At 40.3% G+C, this 18,059-nt stretch overlaps 1 protein-coding gene across 1 annotated transcript in view; it reads left to right on the top strand.

Annotated features, from left to right (window-relative positions):
• Window positions 1–18,059, top strand: part of CYRIB (CYFIP related Rac1 interactor B) — a 73,540-nt gene that overhangs the window by 18,453 nt on the left and 37,028 nt on the right. The window contains 1 exon segment of the mRNA XM_048939837.1: window positions 12,802–12,881. Coding sequence (XP_048795794.1) covers window positions 12,802–12,881 — 80 coding nt within the window.

Below are 18,059 nucleotides of genomic sequence, written 5' to 3' on the forward strand. Positions count from 1 at the left end.
GGCTGGTAATTGCACATACCTCTTTGTTCTTCCGTAGCAACTCAGGTAAGCTTTGAGTTGACTTCGTGAGTCATTTGACTGATTTTTTTTTTTTTTTTTTTTTTTTTTTTTTTGGTCATGAAATTTTGGACAAAGCTTTGTAAAGTGTGAAGCTTTGGTACACTGAGATCTCTCCCACAATTGTGTTGTTTTGGTCCGATCACTTCTCTTCAAATAATTCAAGGACAGGTTTGTTTGGGTTGGGTTTTCTTGTCTATTTGTTTTTGCTTGTCTTTCCAAACTACAGCCAGCCTTGTGGCTTGAGTTTCTTGGCAGCTTAGTTAGAGCTCACTGATTTCCAAGTGACAAGAGTGGAAATTACTGGGTGTAGGTGACTGTTACTTGTACATTCATGCTCAGAATTGCTGCATCTGGAACTGCTTGCATTCTGCTTCCAGAAATGGAGGAAAAAAACCAAAGCTGTATGTGTGGACAGATTTTGGTTTCTCAAAATTATAGTAAGTGTCTATTTTAGTATCTTAGAGTATCTGTTTTGTAAATGGGGAAAAATGCACTTGGTTAGGATTTTTGAGAGCAGAAACAAAGCCTTAAAGATCAATTACTTCAGAAGTGCTCATTTTTCCTTAAATACTCAGACGTTTTAAGGAGTAAGCAGGACAGAAATAAGCTTTTATTCTTCAGCACAGGAGTGTAAGTGAAAGAAGAGACTGAAAGCTACAAATCTGCACGCTGGGGTTGTTTGTAATAGTGACTTTGAACTGTTGCAACACTTCTGAATGCCTCAGCGATAGCAGCATTTCTGATAACAGTGATTGCACGTCAGAAGCGCAGTAAGGGTAAGTGTGCAGCTTGATGGTAGATAACATTTGCTCTTGACAGGCTGTACAGCAGTGACACAACAAAAATCTCTTAAAGCTGCTGTTAACCTGTAAGATCTCTAAACATTATTAAAAAAACAAACTCGGGGGGGCTCTTCAGTTGTGATGAGTTGCAATTGTAAGTTCTGATGAAAGCACCACACTGTTATGTTCTCTGACACGTTTCTGACTGTCAGCTTGTGAAAGTTACTGATGTGGCTGAGTGAAATGTAAAGTAATTTAGAGTAAAAAAGAAACATCCCTAAACAACCATATCTTAACACAGATTTGTTTAGGGTTGTTTCTCTTTCTCCACTGGAAATTTATAAAATGGCATAAGATACGAAACTTGGTTTGCCTTTTATGTGTTTTATTCACTGATGTATTTCTTTAAAATTGATATTGTGAAACATTAATTCAATTTTAATTGAAAGTTTTCCAGCTCTTGTGTGACCTTTGTGGAAGCCCAGGATACTGTCAAGTACTGACTCCAGAGTGAAAACCTTTCCAACAGAAACATTCAGAAGGGTAGAATAGATCACAGTGTCTCTACACATGAAGGTGTATCTATCGGGAGGTCTGTGCGTCTGTCCTCTTTGTGCCCCTCTCTGGACTTCAGTGTGCTTTTTTTTTTGGCTTTGTGTTTCTCTCAGATTTCCATCCTTCTGTGTAAATGTGACATAATTTTTCTAGAAGTTGGCTGCTGAATGGTGGCCTTTTTGCCATTCAGCTGCTCTTACCAGAGAAAGAAGACTAAAAGAAAATGAGGTAAGTAATTTGCCTTTGGCCTTACAGCATATGGGCTTATGACAGAGTAGGAAAGAGCTGCGGTTGGGAAAAGGTTGAGCCACTCCTCTGGGTAGCAGCTCTTGCTGGCTAGTAGAAGAGCTGGTGATATTCTTTAAGTCTCGTTAGCTCAGCCCTACCCTGCTGTGCCTTTTCAGAACTGTGGTCCTTGAGGTAAGTTAGTGCTAATGCAGCTCTTTGTTATTACCTCAGTGTGTTCAGTTGCAGAAACATCTGTAAAATATTTGTAACATTTCTTACGATAATCAAAGATTTGAATATGTATAGTGGAATTTATAGCAGCAGTGAAGCTGTCTCCTCATAGTTGAGCTTGCTACTACGGGTTGCTTTCCTGGTGCTGTAGATGTGCCGAAGCAGTGAATGAGGCTTTGAGAAGCTGCCTAAACAAACACGGGTTTCTTACAAGTTGCATGAGTTAGTTCTTATCAATGGCTTTCCTGTGTGTTGCTGCTTTCCAGCATTAGTGGGATTTAATGCTATCCAGGGAAAACTCTATGCTTTAAGGTGCTGCTTTGGAAGCTACTTGTAGGAATGGAGTATGCACTTCATTTGTCCATTTCAGAGTTGGCAAAGGAAGCACAGCAGCTGATGGCCTCTGCCATCTGTTAGGATCACAGCATGGATCCGAGGGTTAGCGAGAGAGACCACATGTCTGGATCTGCCTTATTCTTCTGCCTTGTTTCTTGACTGCTTGTGATCTTGAGAGAACTGTCACATTTCTATGAGCTGCTCAATAACTTGTCGTTGTAAAGTTGTGCTCTCAGTTGTAGGTGCGGTGTTCATGAGCCCTGACTGTGCCCTGGTGACCACAAGACCAAGAAGTTGGTTGTATTCTCTAGGGGTGGTTGATTCTTCAGACTTGTGGTACACAGAAAAGTGTACAGGTGGTGGATCCTGTTGATGGGTTGAGTCTTGCTCAACATTTACACAAACTTTCCTTCAAATTTAGGGCTTGCCTGTGGAGCAATTAATTTCATTTATATATATTTTGAGTATTGGTAATACATCTAGTAAAATTTAAACTGTACTTTGCACTCATTCTTGATACTAGAAATTTGTCCTAATAAAAGTTCAATGTTAGTTTCTAACTACTTTTTAATATTTTAAGGCACTCCTTTAATAATCCAACAGCAATCACCAGCAGTGTTGTAGTGGTTGACCTGGATATAATGCTGTTTCAGCACTTTGTTTTTCATAATGTAAAGATCTTAGAGATCTCAGTGTGTGTACTTCATGCAGTGTATCCTCAGTGGCCCTCTGAAGGGTCAGCAAACAGCCTTTTCTGTGCTTATCCACCTCCAGATGTGTCCAATTTCACCTTTGCCAAGGCTTGCCGCTGTAGCAGAGTTCTATACTTAAGTCCTGTGATGCTTGGTGCTGTATGTTTAGCCTCACTATGGCTAATAGGGGCAGCAGTGTTAATTACTTGAAAGCAACCAAAATTTTAACCAAATTATCGAAATGCATGTTTGTCTAGTTACTGTTCTCTTAGTTTCTGTAGTTCAATAGCTCCTAAATAAGAGACTTCAAGGATAGGAGCAATGTTAATAATTATCGGTGGAAAACTCTTTATTTTACTCTGCAATTATGCATTGACTAAAAGTATAGCCAAGTGAAAACTTCTCTTAGTCCTGGTAGATCTCAGTCAATTTTTAATACTACTTTTGCTGATATTTGTACTTCTAAGTATATAACTGTTATTTATATTACAGTTGGCCTGGGGCCACCAGCACAGAAGGGCATGGAGCTCTTGGAGCCCTTTCAGAGGAGGGCCGCTAAGGTGCTCAGAGGGCTGGAGCACCTCTCCTATGTGGAAAGGTTGAGGGAACTGGGCTTGTTTAGCTTGGAGAAGAGAAGGCTATGGGGAGACCTCATTGTGGCCTTCTAGTATTTTGAAGGGAGCGTATAAACAGGAGGGGGAATGGCTGTTCATGAGAGTGGATAGTGATAGGACAAGGGGGAATGGTTTTAAACTGAGACGGGGAGGTTTAGGTTAGATGTTAGGAGGAAGTTTTTCCACTCAGAGGGTGGTGAGGCACTGGAACAGGTTGATCAAGGAGGCTGTGGATGCCCCATCCCTGGAGGCATTCAAGGTCAGGCTGGATGTGGCTCTGGGCAGCCTGGTCTGCTGGTTGGTGACTCTGTACATAGCAGGGGGTTGAAACGTGATGATTTCTAAGGTTTTTTTTAAACCCAGGTCTTTCTATGATTCTTTGATATGGGAGATACCATCCCAGGAGGACAGCATCCATTTCTGTATTTGCATGATAAGAGACTAAGAAAAATCAAAATATTCATAATGTTTCTAAATCTGTGAAAGCCATATTTATTGAAAGACTGAAAAAAGCTGCTAAAAGGTGCTTGATTGGCCAGTGATTTTTACGTTATTCTTACTTGTTCTAGTTTTTCTGTGATGTTCATGACAGTACCATAATGCTAAAGTAACTTTCTAGCTTAGGCTCAATGACAAGCATATCTTCATTAATGAGATTTATAGTTATGTTTATCTTTTCACTTCCTCTGTCTTGTTTGTGTCATATTCTAATAGTTAGAGACTACTGGCAAATGTCTGCTGTGTCAGAAGGTTCCTGCTATAGGAAGTTCTGCTGGAGGATCACCAATAATAAATCATGCCGTTCTTTGGCAGTGTCTGTGCAACGTGAGATGTCCCTGATAAATTGTATTAGTTCATGAATGGCAATGCAGATAATTCCATAGTAGGTAATGTTTGTTCTCTCCCATGCTAGGCGTGACAGGCATTGAACTAAATCTTGCCTATCATGAAAGTTAACTAGCTTCATTTATTCTGAGGTTTAAAAAAAAAAAAAAAGAAAAAGAACCAGATGATACAGAAGATTTCTGTAGTTACACTGAATAACTCTGAAGGCAGAGAGACCTGGCTATATTGCACTTCTCTGAGTGCTCTTAACTTTGTATGTGTAGCCCTTCCTTGTCAGCAGTCAGACACGTCTGTTGTGTACAATTAATCAGAGCAGCAGTACCAAATCCAACACACCCTGTAGGCACTGAATCATAGTCCTTGTACAGCTCTGCAGGCGCTGAATCACAGTCCTTGAGCAGATGAGTACACAGCACCACATGACAGATCCAGTTTCTTCCTAGAAGGTATGCATGTACAGTGCATGTGCACGTTTTTGTTTGCACCTCTTGCCAAGCTGAAGCTTGCTTCTGGGTTTGTGTTGCACAATACAAGCAACACTCCTAGATAATGAGCTTCTGAGGAGCTTGGGAGGCTCTGCCTGTTGTTGGGATGAACACTGGCTCATATGTAGTACTGCCTCTCCTCTGGTTGATAACATGGGTAATGGCTCTATGGGTTTCTCAGGAAGGCACATTTCACCTATAGAGCAGCTAACTTGTCACGTGGCTTTAAAGCACTTTGCAGATGAGGTCCCTGATGTAAATTTGGGAACTGCAGAAGTTAGGCCCTTCAGGTTAAAGTCTAGTTATGCGTTATTAGTGCCGTTTATTCCTATTCTGTTACTCTTCAAATCCACGGACCTGGAACTTTTCTGAAAGTTTGTAAGCAGATGCAGTGCTGGTATTGATTATAGTCTTGCTGCACGTGCTTGCCTCCACTCACAAAGGTAATGGCAAGTGGATGAAAAAGAGCTGTATGTCTCTCTTTGCACTCTAAAAAGCAAAGTTGCTATCTGTAGCTACCTAAGTATGTGCTGGGCTTGACTCTTCAATGTGAATTTTATTATTTGAAGCACCTTTCTTTCATATGTGTATTTAACTTTAGGTTTTGGACTCCATTTGCCCATGAGAAACTCTGTACCCTCAAAGCCGTTAATCTTGGAACAAGTATTTCTAGCCTTACAGGAGCAAAAAAAACAGGACCCAGTCTGTGAATTAGAGATTTTTTTTCTACATACCTGCTAATTCTATTTCTATTCTATATATATTCTATATTCTATTTATATTTTATATATAGGGGATTCTATTAAATGAATCCCCTGTTGCAGCCTGTAGAACCTATATGTGACCATTCGAATCTTGGTGTTTCTCTTCTGCAGGAGAATATAAGAATTATTCTAAAGTACTCTTACTTCAAAGCAGCGTAGAATAATTGTACAACTCCTGTATTGACTTAGGTTATAACATGTGCATCAAATGTAGGAAAGGTGTGCTAAAGCCTCTGATGATGGCTCCTCCAACTGTGTTTTCAACAAAGGTCTTTTACTTCATAGATACAGACAGAAGATTTGGGAGGATGTGAGAGTGTAAGAATGACTTAAAGTTCATCAGATTTCCTGTGCAGCATAGGAGTCCACTTGCTTTTAATGTCTAGTGAGAAACGGATGTAAAAACTGAGACAGTCTATCAACAGCTTTCTGGGAGTGAGACTTCCTTCTCAAGGTTGCAAACAGAAGCACTGTGGTATCTTTTAAGCAAAACAAGAAAATTTAAATATTGAACCCTAAAAACATCATTCAGACCACCTGGGCTGAGAGCTTGGACTACTTAAACATCAGGTAGAGAAAGCTAGGTCTACTAAACATGGCTAAGAGCTTGAAGTAATGCCTGGTCTTCTGTAGACTAAATAATAAGTTGTCTAAATCCAGATGATTAGGAAACGGGGAAAAAAAAAATAAAAGATACTCACCAGATATCCACATATAGGGCTTCAGAGTACCTTCTCTATCCCCTGCTACCTGCTTTCAGTAGTAAGAGTTTTAAATTGCACCTCGTGGAAAAGAGGAAGGCTCTTTTGCATAGTTGCCTGCTGATTGTAGCATGTGGGAAGCCTGACTCCGACCTGTTTGTGGAGTCCTGAAATCAGTATTGGTGTGTGAGCCAGGCGGGTGCCTCACTCAGCTGGGGTGCTCTGCAAATAGAGGTTGGAGGGGTGGATCCAGGAAAGGCTGAGCACAGCCTGGTGAGGAGGAATTTTTATGGCACAGGTAAGTCCTGGTTTTAAGTCTTAACTCACAGTAGATCTTTGTTTAATGGAAAACTGAAACTTTTCTTTGGAGCCTGGATGGGCAACTGCGGTGGTCTTGCTGTAAGCTTTAGTTAGGAAGAGTTCTCGTTGGTTGCTTATGTATTTAATCATTGAGGTAGAGTCAGTAGCAGTTGTGCTGGTCTGCTGGTTCATGTCATGTACAGAGTTTCTTTTAGTTTACGTCTTCAGAGAGTAGAAGAATTAAGGTCAGTCCTGTGTTCATCCCATGGACTAATTCCTGGTTTCAGCAGAGTATTTTACTGGGTCCCCTGGCCAGGTCTGATAAAATTGAAGAGCAAACATAGTAATTGAGATCTGAATTATGAAGACATGACAGGTTTGCTTCAGAATGAAGAAATCTTCAAGGTTTTCTCATCCTATATGTCCTGCTATTTTGCCTTGTATCAAGAGTCATCCTTTCAACAGCAGTAGAAAAGATTATTTCTGTGGTGGCATACAGAAAACATGGCATAGGGCACAGTTACTGTGGGTCATCTGAGAGGGGATCTTACCAACACTTAGAGAATGGGGTAGGGCTCTTTTCAGTGGTGCCAGTGACAGGATGAGGGACTGCAGCCTCAAATTGAAGCACAAGAAGTTCCATGCAAACACGAGAAAGAACTTTGAGGGTGACAGAGCACTGGAACAAGCTGCCCAGAGAGCCTGTGGAGTCTTCTGCTCTGGAGATATCTAAAACCTGCCTGAATGCTTTCCTGCGTAACTTACTGGAGAGAACTTGCTTTTAGCATTGGGATCTCCAGAGGTCCCTTCCAACCCCTATGATTCCGTGTGTCTTTGTGGTGTTTCAGTCTGTATAACTGAACCTTGCTGTGTTCATCTTGCTACTGAAACCTGTTTTGTAAGGAAGTTGGGGAGTGCTTCATCTCCACTCTGCCTGTCTTCTTCTGAGTAGGACACTAAGGAGTTGAGTTGCTCTGTGAGGAGTAACTGTTTTAAAGGAGAACAGTGAAATACTGCTGATGTTTGTTTGTTTGTTTTTTCTAGTTAAATAGTCTTATGTCAGAATGTTCAAATGATTATCAGTATAATTGTTCTTACAGTTCCACATTTCTTTGTGAAACAGAGAAACATGCTCATTGTATGGTTAGATGAAATTGATATTTACAGTTTCAATTGTATGTTGAGCTCGAGATCTGTTCTGTTTCTACTGCTGCATTTACTGTAAATCTTGGCACAAGTTCCTGAACTCCAAGACAGTGAGTGAATGAGGGCTTAAAGGTAAAGATCTGATTTCACAGAATCACAGAAACACCAAGGTTGGGAAAGACCTACAAGATCACCCAGTCCATCCATCCGCCTGTCACCAGTAGTTCTCACTAAACCATGTCCCTCAACACAAAATCCAGACGTTCCTTACAGATTTGAATCTTCTGAAGTGTGAGCAAACTCTTGGATCTTGAGCATATGCTGTTCCCCTAAATGGAGAGATGTGTTGTTATTCTGTTAAGATCCTCCAACTTCAAGTTGTTTTGGGAACTTGTATTTTAAAGGAAAGTGGATAAACCATGAAGCTCTGCTGAGCTCAAAATGTCGTGTGGTATTTGAAAACAGAAAAATAGCACTAAGAGGAGAGACAATCATAGAAAATGCTTACATTTAAAATCTTTTCAATGACTTTAGAGTAAATAACAGGAAAAGCTGATCAGGGTTCTGTGTAAGTGTGGTAAATTACACCTCAATTAAAGCATTGTCTTGGATTGATAATGCTTGAAACCTGTGCCAAATGTTTGCTGTGGGAGCAATGGAAGGTGTTGTATGAGTGTCTTTTGTCTGCCTTCGCAACTTTATTAATTTGTGAAGATAAATTAATCTTCACCTACAATGTATTGCATCTTAGCACCATTGTTACTGACTGCACGATTTCTGGTTGAAGCTGTAACTACTGACATTTAGTATCTTTTCTTTTGATCTTATCCAGTTTCATTACTCTCCTGGAAGCAGAGAAGTGAGAACTCTTCAGCTGTGTAGAAGCAAACCACTGGGGACATTGTAATAGATCCCTGGCAGGCAATTCATAAATTTACAGGACAATTTCCTCTTCCAACTATAAACTTTTGTTTTGGTGAAGTAAATTGGAAAGGAGAAAAAACAAGCAAACAAAAAACGCACAACTTCGTATTATTTAAGTGACCAATAGAGTTCTCATGTTTTGTTTTCAGTTAAAGCTGTCTGTATGAATTCTAGCATGTAAAGATTTTCCTGCTTTTACAGGACTCAGTGCGTTGCTTTTTCTTTTTTTAGAGTCATCAGGATTGCAAAAGACCTCCAATATCATTAAGCCCAACTGTCCACCTACCACCGGTATGTCCCCACAAAACCATGTCCTGCAGTAAAGCATCCAGACACTTCTTGAGCACATCCAGGGACAGTGACTCTACCAGCTCCTTGGTGCTGGTTCAGCACCTCACCACTTCCAGAGAAGAAATCTTTCCTAAAATTCAGCCTGAGCCTCCCCTAGTGCAACTTAAGGCCATTACCTCTCATCCTTGTTAAGTGGGAGAAGAGGCTCACCAGACTCCCACCTTATCAGACCCTCCTTTCAGCCTGTCCTAGAGAGCTATAAGCTTTCCCCTGAGCCTTTTATTCTCCATACTAAACAATCCCAGCTCCTCCAGCTGTTCCCCACAAGACTTGTGCTCCAGACCCATCACCAGCTTTGTTGCCCTTCTCTGGACATGCTGTTGATGGGTTTTCAGGCCTGTTGAGATCCATGTTGGGGAGGATGCATCATCCCAAATCTCCGTTGCTGTCTCCTGTGCTTTCTACATTTGGGCCTAAGCAAATTCAGACTCAGATGTGTGCAGCACAGTGATTCTGGATGTGATTCATGTGCAATACATGTACAATAGCGTTGGGTATATAGGTTAATGCCAGCTGCTGTTATTCCTAAACATAGTTTAGACAAAGCTTTTTAGTTACAATTACTTGGCTGCATTAAGCTGTGAAATTTATTTTTCTGTGGGTTCTTGAATGTGCTGCATAAGCTGCTAATCACAGAAATGGCAGCTCAAGCTATTGCAGGTTGTCAGCTCAGTACTGTCATGAGCATCCAACCAGAGCAAGGCAGAGAACTGGAGCACATGTGATTGTGTTGGCAGCTCTCAGCTTATGCAGAATTGAAGGAAATACTTGGACTTCACCTTCCCTCTGCTCCTGAGCCATCCCTGCTACCTGCTTGTGAGCACTTGGAGCCTGCTCTGACACAGAGTGTGCTTGATCTGTGACTCCTGCATTAATAGTAGCAAAGACTGGAAAAACTTGTAGGGATAACATGAAATCTCTGCCTAGAAACTGCTCTGTCTGGCAGTAAGAGTTGTTTTTCCATAGTATTTCAGCAAACTATCTTGCATAGGGAACTCTCAGTTTTTTCAGTAAGATGTTAGCCTCTGCATGCTGTTGCTTGTTTTCTCCTGAGAATGCTGCCTTAATCTTAGAAGTGTTGTCCCTTATAGCTCAGCTAAGAGCAACATCTTGGAGGCTAAGGAAGCTGTGGCTGAGTGTGTGCCTGTTGAAACACGTACACCAGAGAAAAACAAACATGGTCCAACTCACGGAAGGCTCTTTGCATCTTAGTGGTTATTTTTCTTGAGTGTGAATTTTGAATGGGAACAAGATTGAGTCAGGTGCTGTACTGCAGAATTAAATTCCACCTTCTCCTTAGGTGACAAAACAAATGAAGGGATGATCACTGTAATGGATAGGTGAGGTCTCCCTAATTTAGGCTTATGCTCTGTGTCCTTTTGGATTCATCATTACGAAGCTGTGCCAACACAGCATGTGAAAGTAAGCAGGAATGTCTTCTGAGAGTGCGCAAATTCTTCTGTTGTTTGCTAGCTATGCTAATCAGCTTGTCAAAGAAACAGTGTTAATTTAGTTCAGTAGACTTTGGTGAAATAAAGAAAATTAATTTTTGAATCAACACTGAAAAGCTAGGATGGTAACTGCTTAATTCTCCTGTGTTATCGTTTATATCACAGTTATGAGCTCTTAACAGGTTATATCAACTGAAACACAACACAAGTGAAGGATTGTTACATTGAAAACTGGAGGTTTTTTTCCATGTTTTTGTAGGGGCCAGACATCTGTAGCTCTGTGTATGCCCCCACGTCAGCCCCTGTTGTGCTGTGTGTTGCACAGCTGCTGGAGGCACACACACCCTCAGCAGTGCCCTACCTCACATGACACCAGACATTATTTGTCCAGCCCCAGCAGATCACATAGTTCCTATGGAAGCAGATGTTTCCATGAGCTGTCTGCTCTGCAGTACCTGTTGGTTTTTCTGCCATTTCCCACCCAGGCTTGCTCTTGAGCTCCAGCTCCTGGCGCTTTTTTCCCTTCTTGCTGAAGGGGTCAGCATGCAGGCATGGCTCATCAGGGATGGTGTGGAAGTTGCTGAGCAAGAGGGCAACACTGCTGGGCTGTGCAGGGAAAGCATGGGGTTGGGGAACAGGAGGGTCTCTGTGCAGCTTTGGATGTAGCTTTTGTTAAAACAAAATTCAGCACGTTTACATGCTGCTTCAGGTAAAAGTGAAGTTTGAATGGATGAAACTGGAAATGTGCTGAATTGTAAGTTCATGCAGTGGAAGTGTAACAAATATTTGGTCTAGTAAAATAATCAGTCAAATCAAAAACATTAAGTTCTGAGGCACCTGTTCATTTTGCCATTGACACAAATTGGCAAAAGTTATCATTGATTGACATTACTCTTTTTTTTTTTTTAACATTTGAACTGTCTGTTGCAGCAGACTTGCTGCAGGATGGGAGTAAGATCATTTGACTTATCAGTTACATTTTGCATTATGGTCTCTTGATCTTTGGAATCCTTGTCTTCTGCTAATGGTGCTGTTGGGGATACAGGATTCTTCTGTGGGAAAAGGGGAGGAACTCTTGATGATAGTTTTCGTAAAACTAAAATCATCCCAGAGCCTCCATGTTGCAGGGAACTTCCCATTCCCTCACTCATTCTCAAGCAGGGGAAAATTGGTAGGACTGTGTTTTATTTGATTGGGAATTTCACTGCAAAGCAGCGTATTTTTGTGCTAAATGCTCATTAATCAGGATTATGTAACCTCAAGGAGCTGTTGGTAGCTGAAGTAGTACAAATGAACATTGAGTATTTTGTGCCTCTTCAGCTGGATCTGCAGAAGTCATTGACACGACAGGAATCCTGTATTTCTAAACCAGATCTCTAAAAACAATTTGTAAACTAATTTCTAAAAACAATTTGTAAACTAATTTCTAAAAACAGATGCACTGCAGAATGAGGTTGGTTTTGCGAAGTATGAAATAGGAGGGTTGTTCCTTTAAAAAAAAAAAAAAAAAAAAAGACCCAATGTGAAATATTGATAAGGTGGATTCTGGTAACAGGAGCAGAGCCTGCGGTAGGAGCTAAAGTGGGTTTTCTGGGGGCAGGTGAAGTGAAAACACTTAAACATTTACAGTTGCTGAAAACCCTGAAATGGAAGAAGCCTTCCAGATCCCAGATGGAATAAACTTATGTAATACAACAGTGGTAAGGTGTTCACTTTAGCTAGTTACTGCAGCCAGTTGCTGCAGTATAAAAAGGAAGATGTTTCTATAAACCTATTCCAGATGAACCAAAAGATGCTTGCAGTAGATCTCAATGGAAAATTACCGCAGGGAAATGCTTTTCTGTTGTACTACACAAGACTGAATTTCTAAGCCAAAAGCTTTACTTACATATCTTACTTCAAAATTACATTAAGTTCCAAAGGGTAAATGCTGTCATTGACCATTTTTGTCTTGAACTGTTGGAAACTGTACTCATGAACCATCTTTCTCTATGTGCAATATGTGGTAGTGTATATAAACTGAGACCTCCTTCTCTCTGCTGCAACTAAATGCAAGTTGGCTCAGTAATGCTGAGATGTAATGCTCTATTTCTGATGCTTATGATCACAGCTAATTGCCTTGCTGACTCACAGAAGAGTTTGTCAGGATGCCTCTTTATTTCCTTGCGCTGTCAGTTCCATAAAATTACAAGTGCTTTGTTTTGTTTGGATTCCTAAAGAACAGCATTTGTTCCTTGGCATTACAGGATTAACATTGATTTACCTCCTGCACTGACTGATGTAATTCAAGTGCTGTGTATTGTTTAGTTTTAATGGTATTCTCCTGTTTGTTCAGATTCTGAAGACAAGCTGCTGCATCGGTAACCTGGGGAAGAGGAGTTCTCTGTTAAGACTGCAAGAAGATACTACCAACTGGTAAACCATTTTTTTCAGATGTCTGCTTGTCAATTGTGTCTGTTTTCTGTGATGTTCCAGGACAAGAAGTACAGATTACTTTGATGTATTGAAAGTAGAAAGTAGTCCATGCAGTAGTTCTTCTGTGCTTAGCAGTAGCATACCAGACAAAAGGCACAATATTGGCTGGACAGCATGCAGATATTTAAACAGAATACACTGTGACTCAATTCCTGCTCTCTCTGTAGTAGAGGAAAAAGAGGAGTCTTTTGCCTGTGGTGGAATGTTAAACATTGGTTTTTTTTGCTTTTTCCATTGAGATTAATGCGTGTCTGAACCTTTTTACTGTACCAGAGCTATTTACTTGAAGTAATGGTGCAAACACTGAAACTTCAACTGTTATTCTCCAGAGCTTTGCGGGAGAGAAAAAAGAAGACTTTAAAGAAAGCTGATTTAGAAGCTGAATATGCTAAGCATGCTAATTAAAATTTCCAGGTGCTTTAGAAAATGTCATTAGTGTTCTTCAAATTATTTGAAGGGTGTTCAGTGAGGCATCACTTTTGCTGGAAACAATACATGATAATGTAACTGAAGATGTACCCTAATTCACAGGCATTTAAAGCTACATGTAGGTTACCTGTGGTTCAGAACAGTGAAAGAATTGTTGGTGAAGAACTATAACCTCTTGCTAACAGTTTATCATTCTGTAAGTTGAGGGGTTGAGCCATGTTGTTACAAGCCAGTCACAAAGAAATGGGAGAATTTAGGACATCTGGCTTAACATAGCTATAGCATGTATGTATCCTTGGGTGGTGCTAGGTCTGCATCTCACTTCTCAAATACTCACTGAATGAAGTCTTTAGCATACGTGGAAAATATCCACAAGATGTAAACTAAACCTGCATTCAATTTTCATCCAGCTACCCCTTCCCATATACCTTTTATCCAAGTTTAAGCCTACTTTTTGAGGTATAGGGCTAAGTAAACCAGGAGACATTTCTTATCTCGGCATGGGCAGATGGATCCAAGGACAAATTGTGAAAAGAAGCAGTATATTAGCCAGTAAGGAAACAGTAAGCTTTTATGACCCAAATACTTAACAGATGCTTTATTAAGCTTTCCATATGAGTTAATTTACCTAAATTTTATTAACAATTGAGGCTAATATGAAGTTGTATTGTGTAGTTTGTGCTAATAACCAAAGTTGACTGAACGTATTTCATTCTGTTGCTCTACTAATCTTACATGCCTTTAAAAGTTTGGTATTATTAATGCATATCCATCTGGTGGAAACAACAGTGAAAACATTTGACTTCATGTAATTCTTTTTTTGTATAAAGATGGTTTGCATGTTACAGCTATTTGTGAGCTATACTTTGAACTTTCCTGCCTAGCTCTGTGTTTAAATAAAAAAAATAGACTCTAAAATGTGTATGAAACTTCTTCCCATACTCCCAGTTTAAAGCTTTGTCCCTTCAGTTTACCACAGAAGGTACCTGCAGTTGTAGCAGTCACAGCTTGAGATACTGAAACACTGTATTCTTACCACCAGTTTTGAACAGCACTGTTATTATTATCAGATTATAATCATTAAGCCAGCAGTGCTTTCTTGCAGCCAGGAAAGCCAGCTGTATCCTGGGCTGCATCAAAAGAAGGATGGCCATAAGCAAGGTGAGGAGGTGTCTGTCTTGCTCTGCTTTGTCCTCATGAGGCCCCACTTGGAGTACTGTGTCCAGGCCAGGGACCCCCATTACAGGAAGGATGTGGAGCTGTTGCAGCAGGTCCAGAAGAGGGCCATGCAGATAATCAGAGTGCTGGACACTACTATGAAGAAAGGTAGACCTCATTGTGGCCTTTCCAATGCTGTAAAAGGAGCTTATAATCACGAGGAGACCAACTCCTTACATGGACAGATAGCACTGGAGCAAGCAGAAATAGTTTTAAACTAAAAGAGAGGAGCTTTTTGTTAGATTTGGAGGGGAAATTTTTACCAAAAGAGTGATGAGGCATTGGAGCAAGTTTTTCGGACAGACGGTGCATGCCTCATCCCTAGAGGCATTCAAGGCCAGCTTGGGTGGGATCCTGGGCAGCCTGGTCTGGTGGCTGGCATCCTTGCTTACAGCTTGTGAGTGATCTTTAAGGTCCTTTCCAACCTAAGCCATTCTGTGGTATGAACGAATTATGCATGTCTACGTAAATTTGAGTGTACAGCTCGGCATATACACAGAACTGAAAAGCTCATTGGCCTAGCAGTGAAGGAATTGCTGGGGGCCAGCTGTCCATTTTCTCACTTCTGCTTCCCTTCCCACACCGTCACTCCCATCTCTTACCAAGAGAACTTAAAACGGTTGAGTGAAACTGAGTAGTTCCAGAATTGAGCTCTTTGTCTGCAGTTGTGGTAGAATAGTCATCTGCCTTCAGTATTTATGGACCTTTAAGACCAGGCAGGATTTATTAGCTCAGAGGTAGTGTAGAGGTAGTAGAGAAATCAAGTTAAACTTGATTTCGCTGTTTCCAGCATTAGTTTTAGTCTGGGAGAACAGCAGGTGAGACATGCTGAGCTGTAGCACATTTTAGGCCTGACCCAGTTCTCAGCTCAGCCCCCATCTCTGGGAATATGCTGAAGAGAGAATGGGATTTATGAAAACCACGTTGCTTGGGGAAGAGTGCCTTTATCTTGCTGGATCTTGGTGGATCTTGGTGCTGAGCAAGCTGCAGCTGACTGAATATTTCGTAGTGTGGGGGAGACCAAGTGTCCCTATGAGATGCACATGAGCCTATTTTATCCAGATATTGTTCTAGATACACATGTTCTTTTGGCTATGTTTCAGAAGTCCATTATCACAGACTCTAAAGACATCTAACATTTTAGTGATTGCCTTATTTTTCTGGTGGTAATTTTTTCAGAATGTTACCTTATAAAGGATTATTTTTTGAGCGCCAATCACTCATACAAATCTTGATATCTATCTCCTACTTCTGAGTGTAACCTCTGATAATTATTCATTCTTAATTTATAGCTGCATTCTCTCACCTGCAGCTTGAATTTGTTTACATGCTTGAAAACATCAAAATCATTCTGTGCAACTTAGAATGGTTCCCCTGTAATTATGGTGGAATGACAATGGGGAGGTGTTTCAAGTAAAGTGTTCGGTGTGTTGTGGTGTCTGCCCCAGCACTGATATTGCACTGTTTGTGGATTAACAGGTTCTGCATTTATGTTAATTTTAATCAATTTGGAAACACCTTCAGTATTTTGTTTGCAAAGTGGAAGCAAATACCTACGTGTCACCTTAGTATTAATTTTGAGAACGCTTTGTTGTGGCTTGAATAGCTCTTACAAGAGTAGCATTTATCTGGGTGACATAATTTCATATGTTCTGCTTGCTTGTGGGTAGAGTCTTTAAAATTCCTTCAGTAATTATTTCTGCTGTTAAGTGTAAATCCCTTGATATCATAGAATCATACATAGGTGTTGTAAGGGACTTTGGAGATTGAGCATCTCCCCCTGCTGAATGCAGGTTCTCTACAGTAGGTAGAGCAGGAAAGCACTAGACTTGAACAGGGGAAGTTTTTCTAACTGTCCCAATACCTGTGTGCCTACGAAAGGTTAGTAGTGAGGGATGTGATCCAGAAGATGGATTTTTCTTGAATTAGGCTGTAGTGTTATAGACTTCTGCGTGTCTTTGACTGTCAGGAAGTTTATGCAAAACTTAATGTACTGCTGGAGGTAGAAAGCAATGTTCTGTTCTGTTTTGGTCAGTGCCAAATGTTTCCTCTACTAAACAAGGAAATAAGTGTTTAAAAAAAAAAAAAAAAAAAAAAACCAACCTGGAGCTCTTAATGTGCTCTTTCAGAAAGTTTTCCATTTGGGACAGCCTCACGTAATGAATTTAGAGATAGTGGAACTACAAGTGCTACAAGCAAGAAAAGCTTTCACTGCAGAACTACCAGATAGCAGCAGTAGGACAGGGTGAGAACCACCAGGATGACAGACTGATCCATCACAATGAGGTCATACACTGTAAATACAGAAAGAAAAATGAATGTCTTTCTGACAACTGAAACCACCTTTACTTCCCATTTGAGCCACAAGTTGAAAAAAAAGAATAAAATCTGTTGGTAGTGTTGCTCTGAATATACTGTGGTAGGTTTGCTTACCAATTGCAGTTCAGATGAGCTCAAATTGATTTGTTGTCTGTGTGATAGTGGGTTTGTTGAAGTTTTACCAAGAAAATGATGGTGAGTTAAGACACCTTTTCTGGTATTGCTTACTTAGAAAATATTTTGAATAGAGTAATCAGGAATTCTACCATGTTTTACCAGCGTGCATTTATTTTGTGTTACTGCTGCTGTCTGAAGCAAGAAAGAGGAATGGCTGACAGCCTTTTGGTCTAACTGAGCTGTCTCCTGTTTATTTGCTGGGTTTTATCATAGGCCTTGTTTCATGTGGCTTAATATGGCTGGTTCCAATAGCATGGGAATAGATTGAAGGCTTAAATCTTCTGTGCAATCCTGTTGTTAAAGTCTTAACAGGTACCCATCAGTAATGAATATTAATAGTCTGCCTTGCTGATGCAGCGTAACATGGTATCTTTTCTCTCACAGCAGATATAGAATTATTTAAAACCTTGAATGAAGGTAGTAATAACCTGCAAATGATCAGTGACAGGGTTTTGACTCATCAACCATAGGGCTGTTCCAGAATACTCTGACTATATGTAGCAGTTGTGCTTCATCACTTAGTCGAGTAAGTTGAAAAAGAGGTGAGTTTTGAATCTGATTTAAAGTCTTGTAGCAGGCCCCGTGTTCTGCTGGAGCCTCGAGCTGTGCTGTTTTGTTTATGTAGGAAAAGCTGCTCTTTTTCTTCACCTGTAAATAATCACTCAGGACAACACCAACTGTTTGGTTCTGTTTGTTCAATGAACTTTCAAATCAAAGTCATTAATTTAAGGGTTGTTTTGACTTCTCAAAAAGTCACTTTTAAACAGACCTGCAAAATATGTAAACTTTTCTCGGGCCAAATGTTGCTCTAATGAAAAGCTGTTTGTTGATACTGGTGATTGAGATTTCACATTACGTTTTATAGGGTCTGTTCTATTAGGCTGATGTCAGATGTTGCTTTTTTCGCTTCCTGAGTTACAGGAGGACCTTCTAAATGCTTGTTAAATGAAATTTTTAGTTTTTACATGTTTTTTA

The sequence above is a fragment of the Lagopus muta genome, chromosome 3, assembly GCF_023343835.1.
Source record: "Lagopus muta isolate bLagMut1 chromosome 3, bLagMut1 primary, whole genome shotgun sequence".
NCBI lineage: Eukaryota > Metazoa > Chordata > Aves > Galliformes > Phasianidae > Lagopus > Lagopus muta.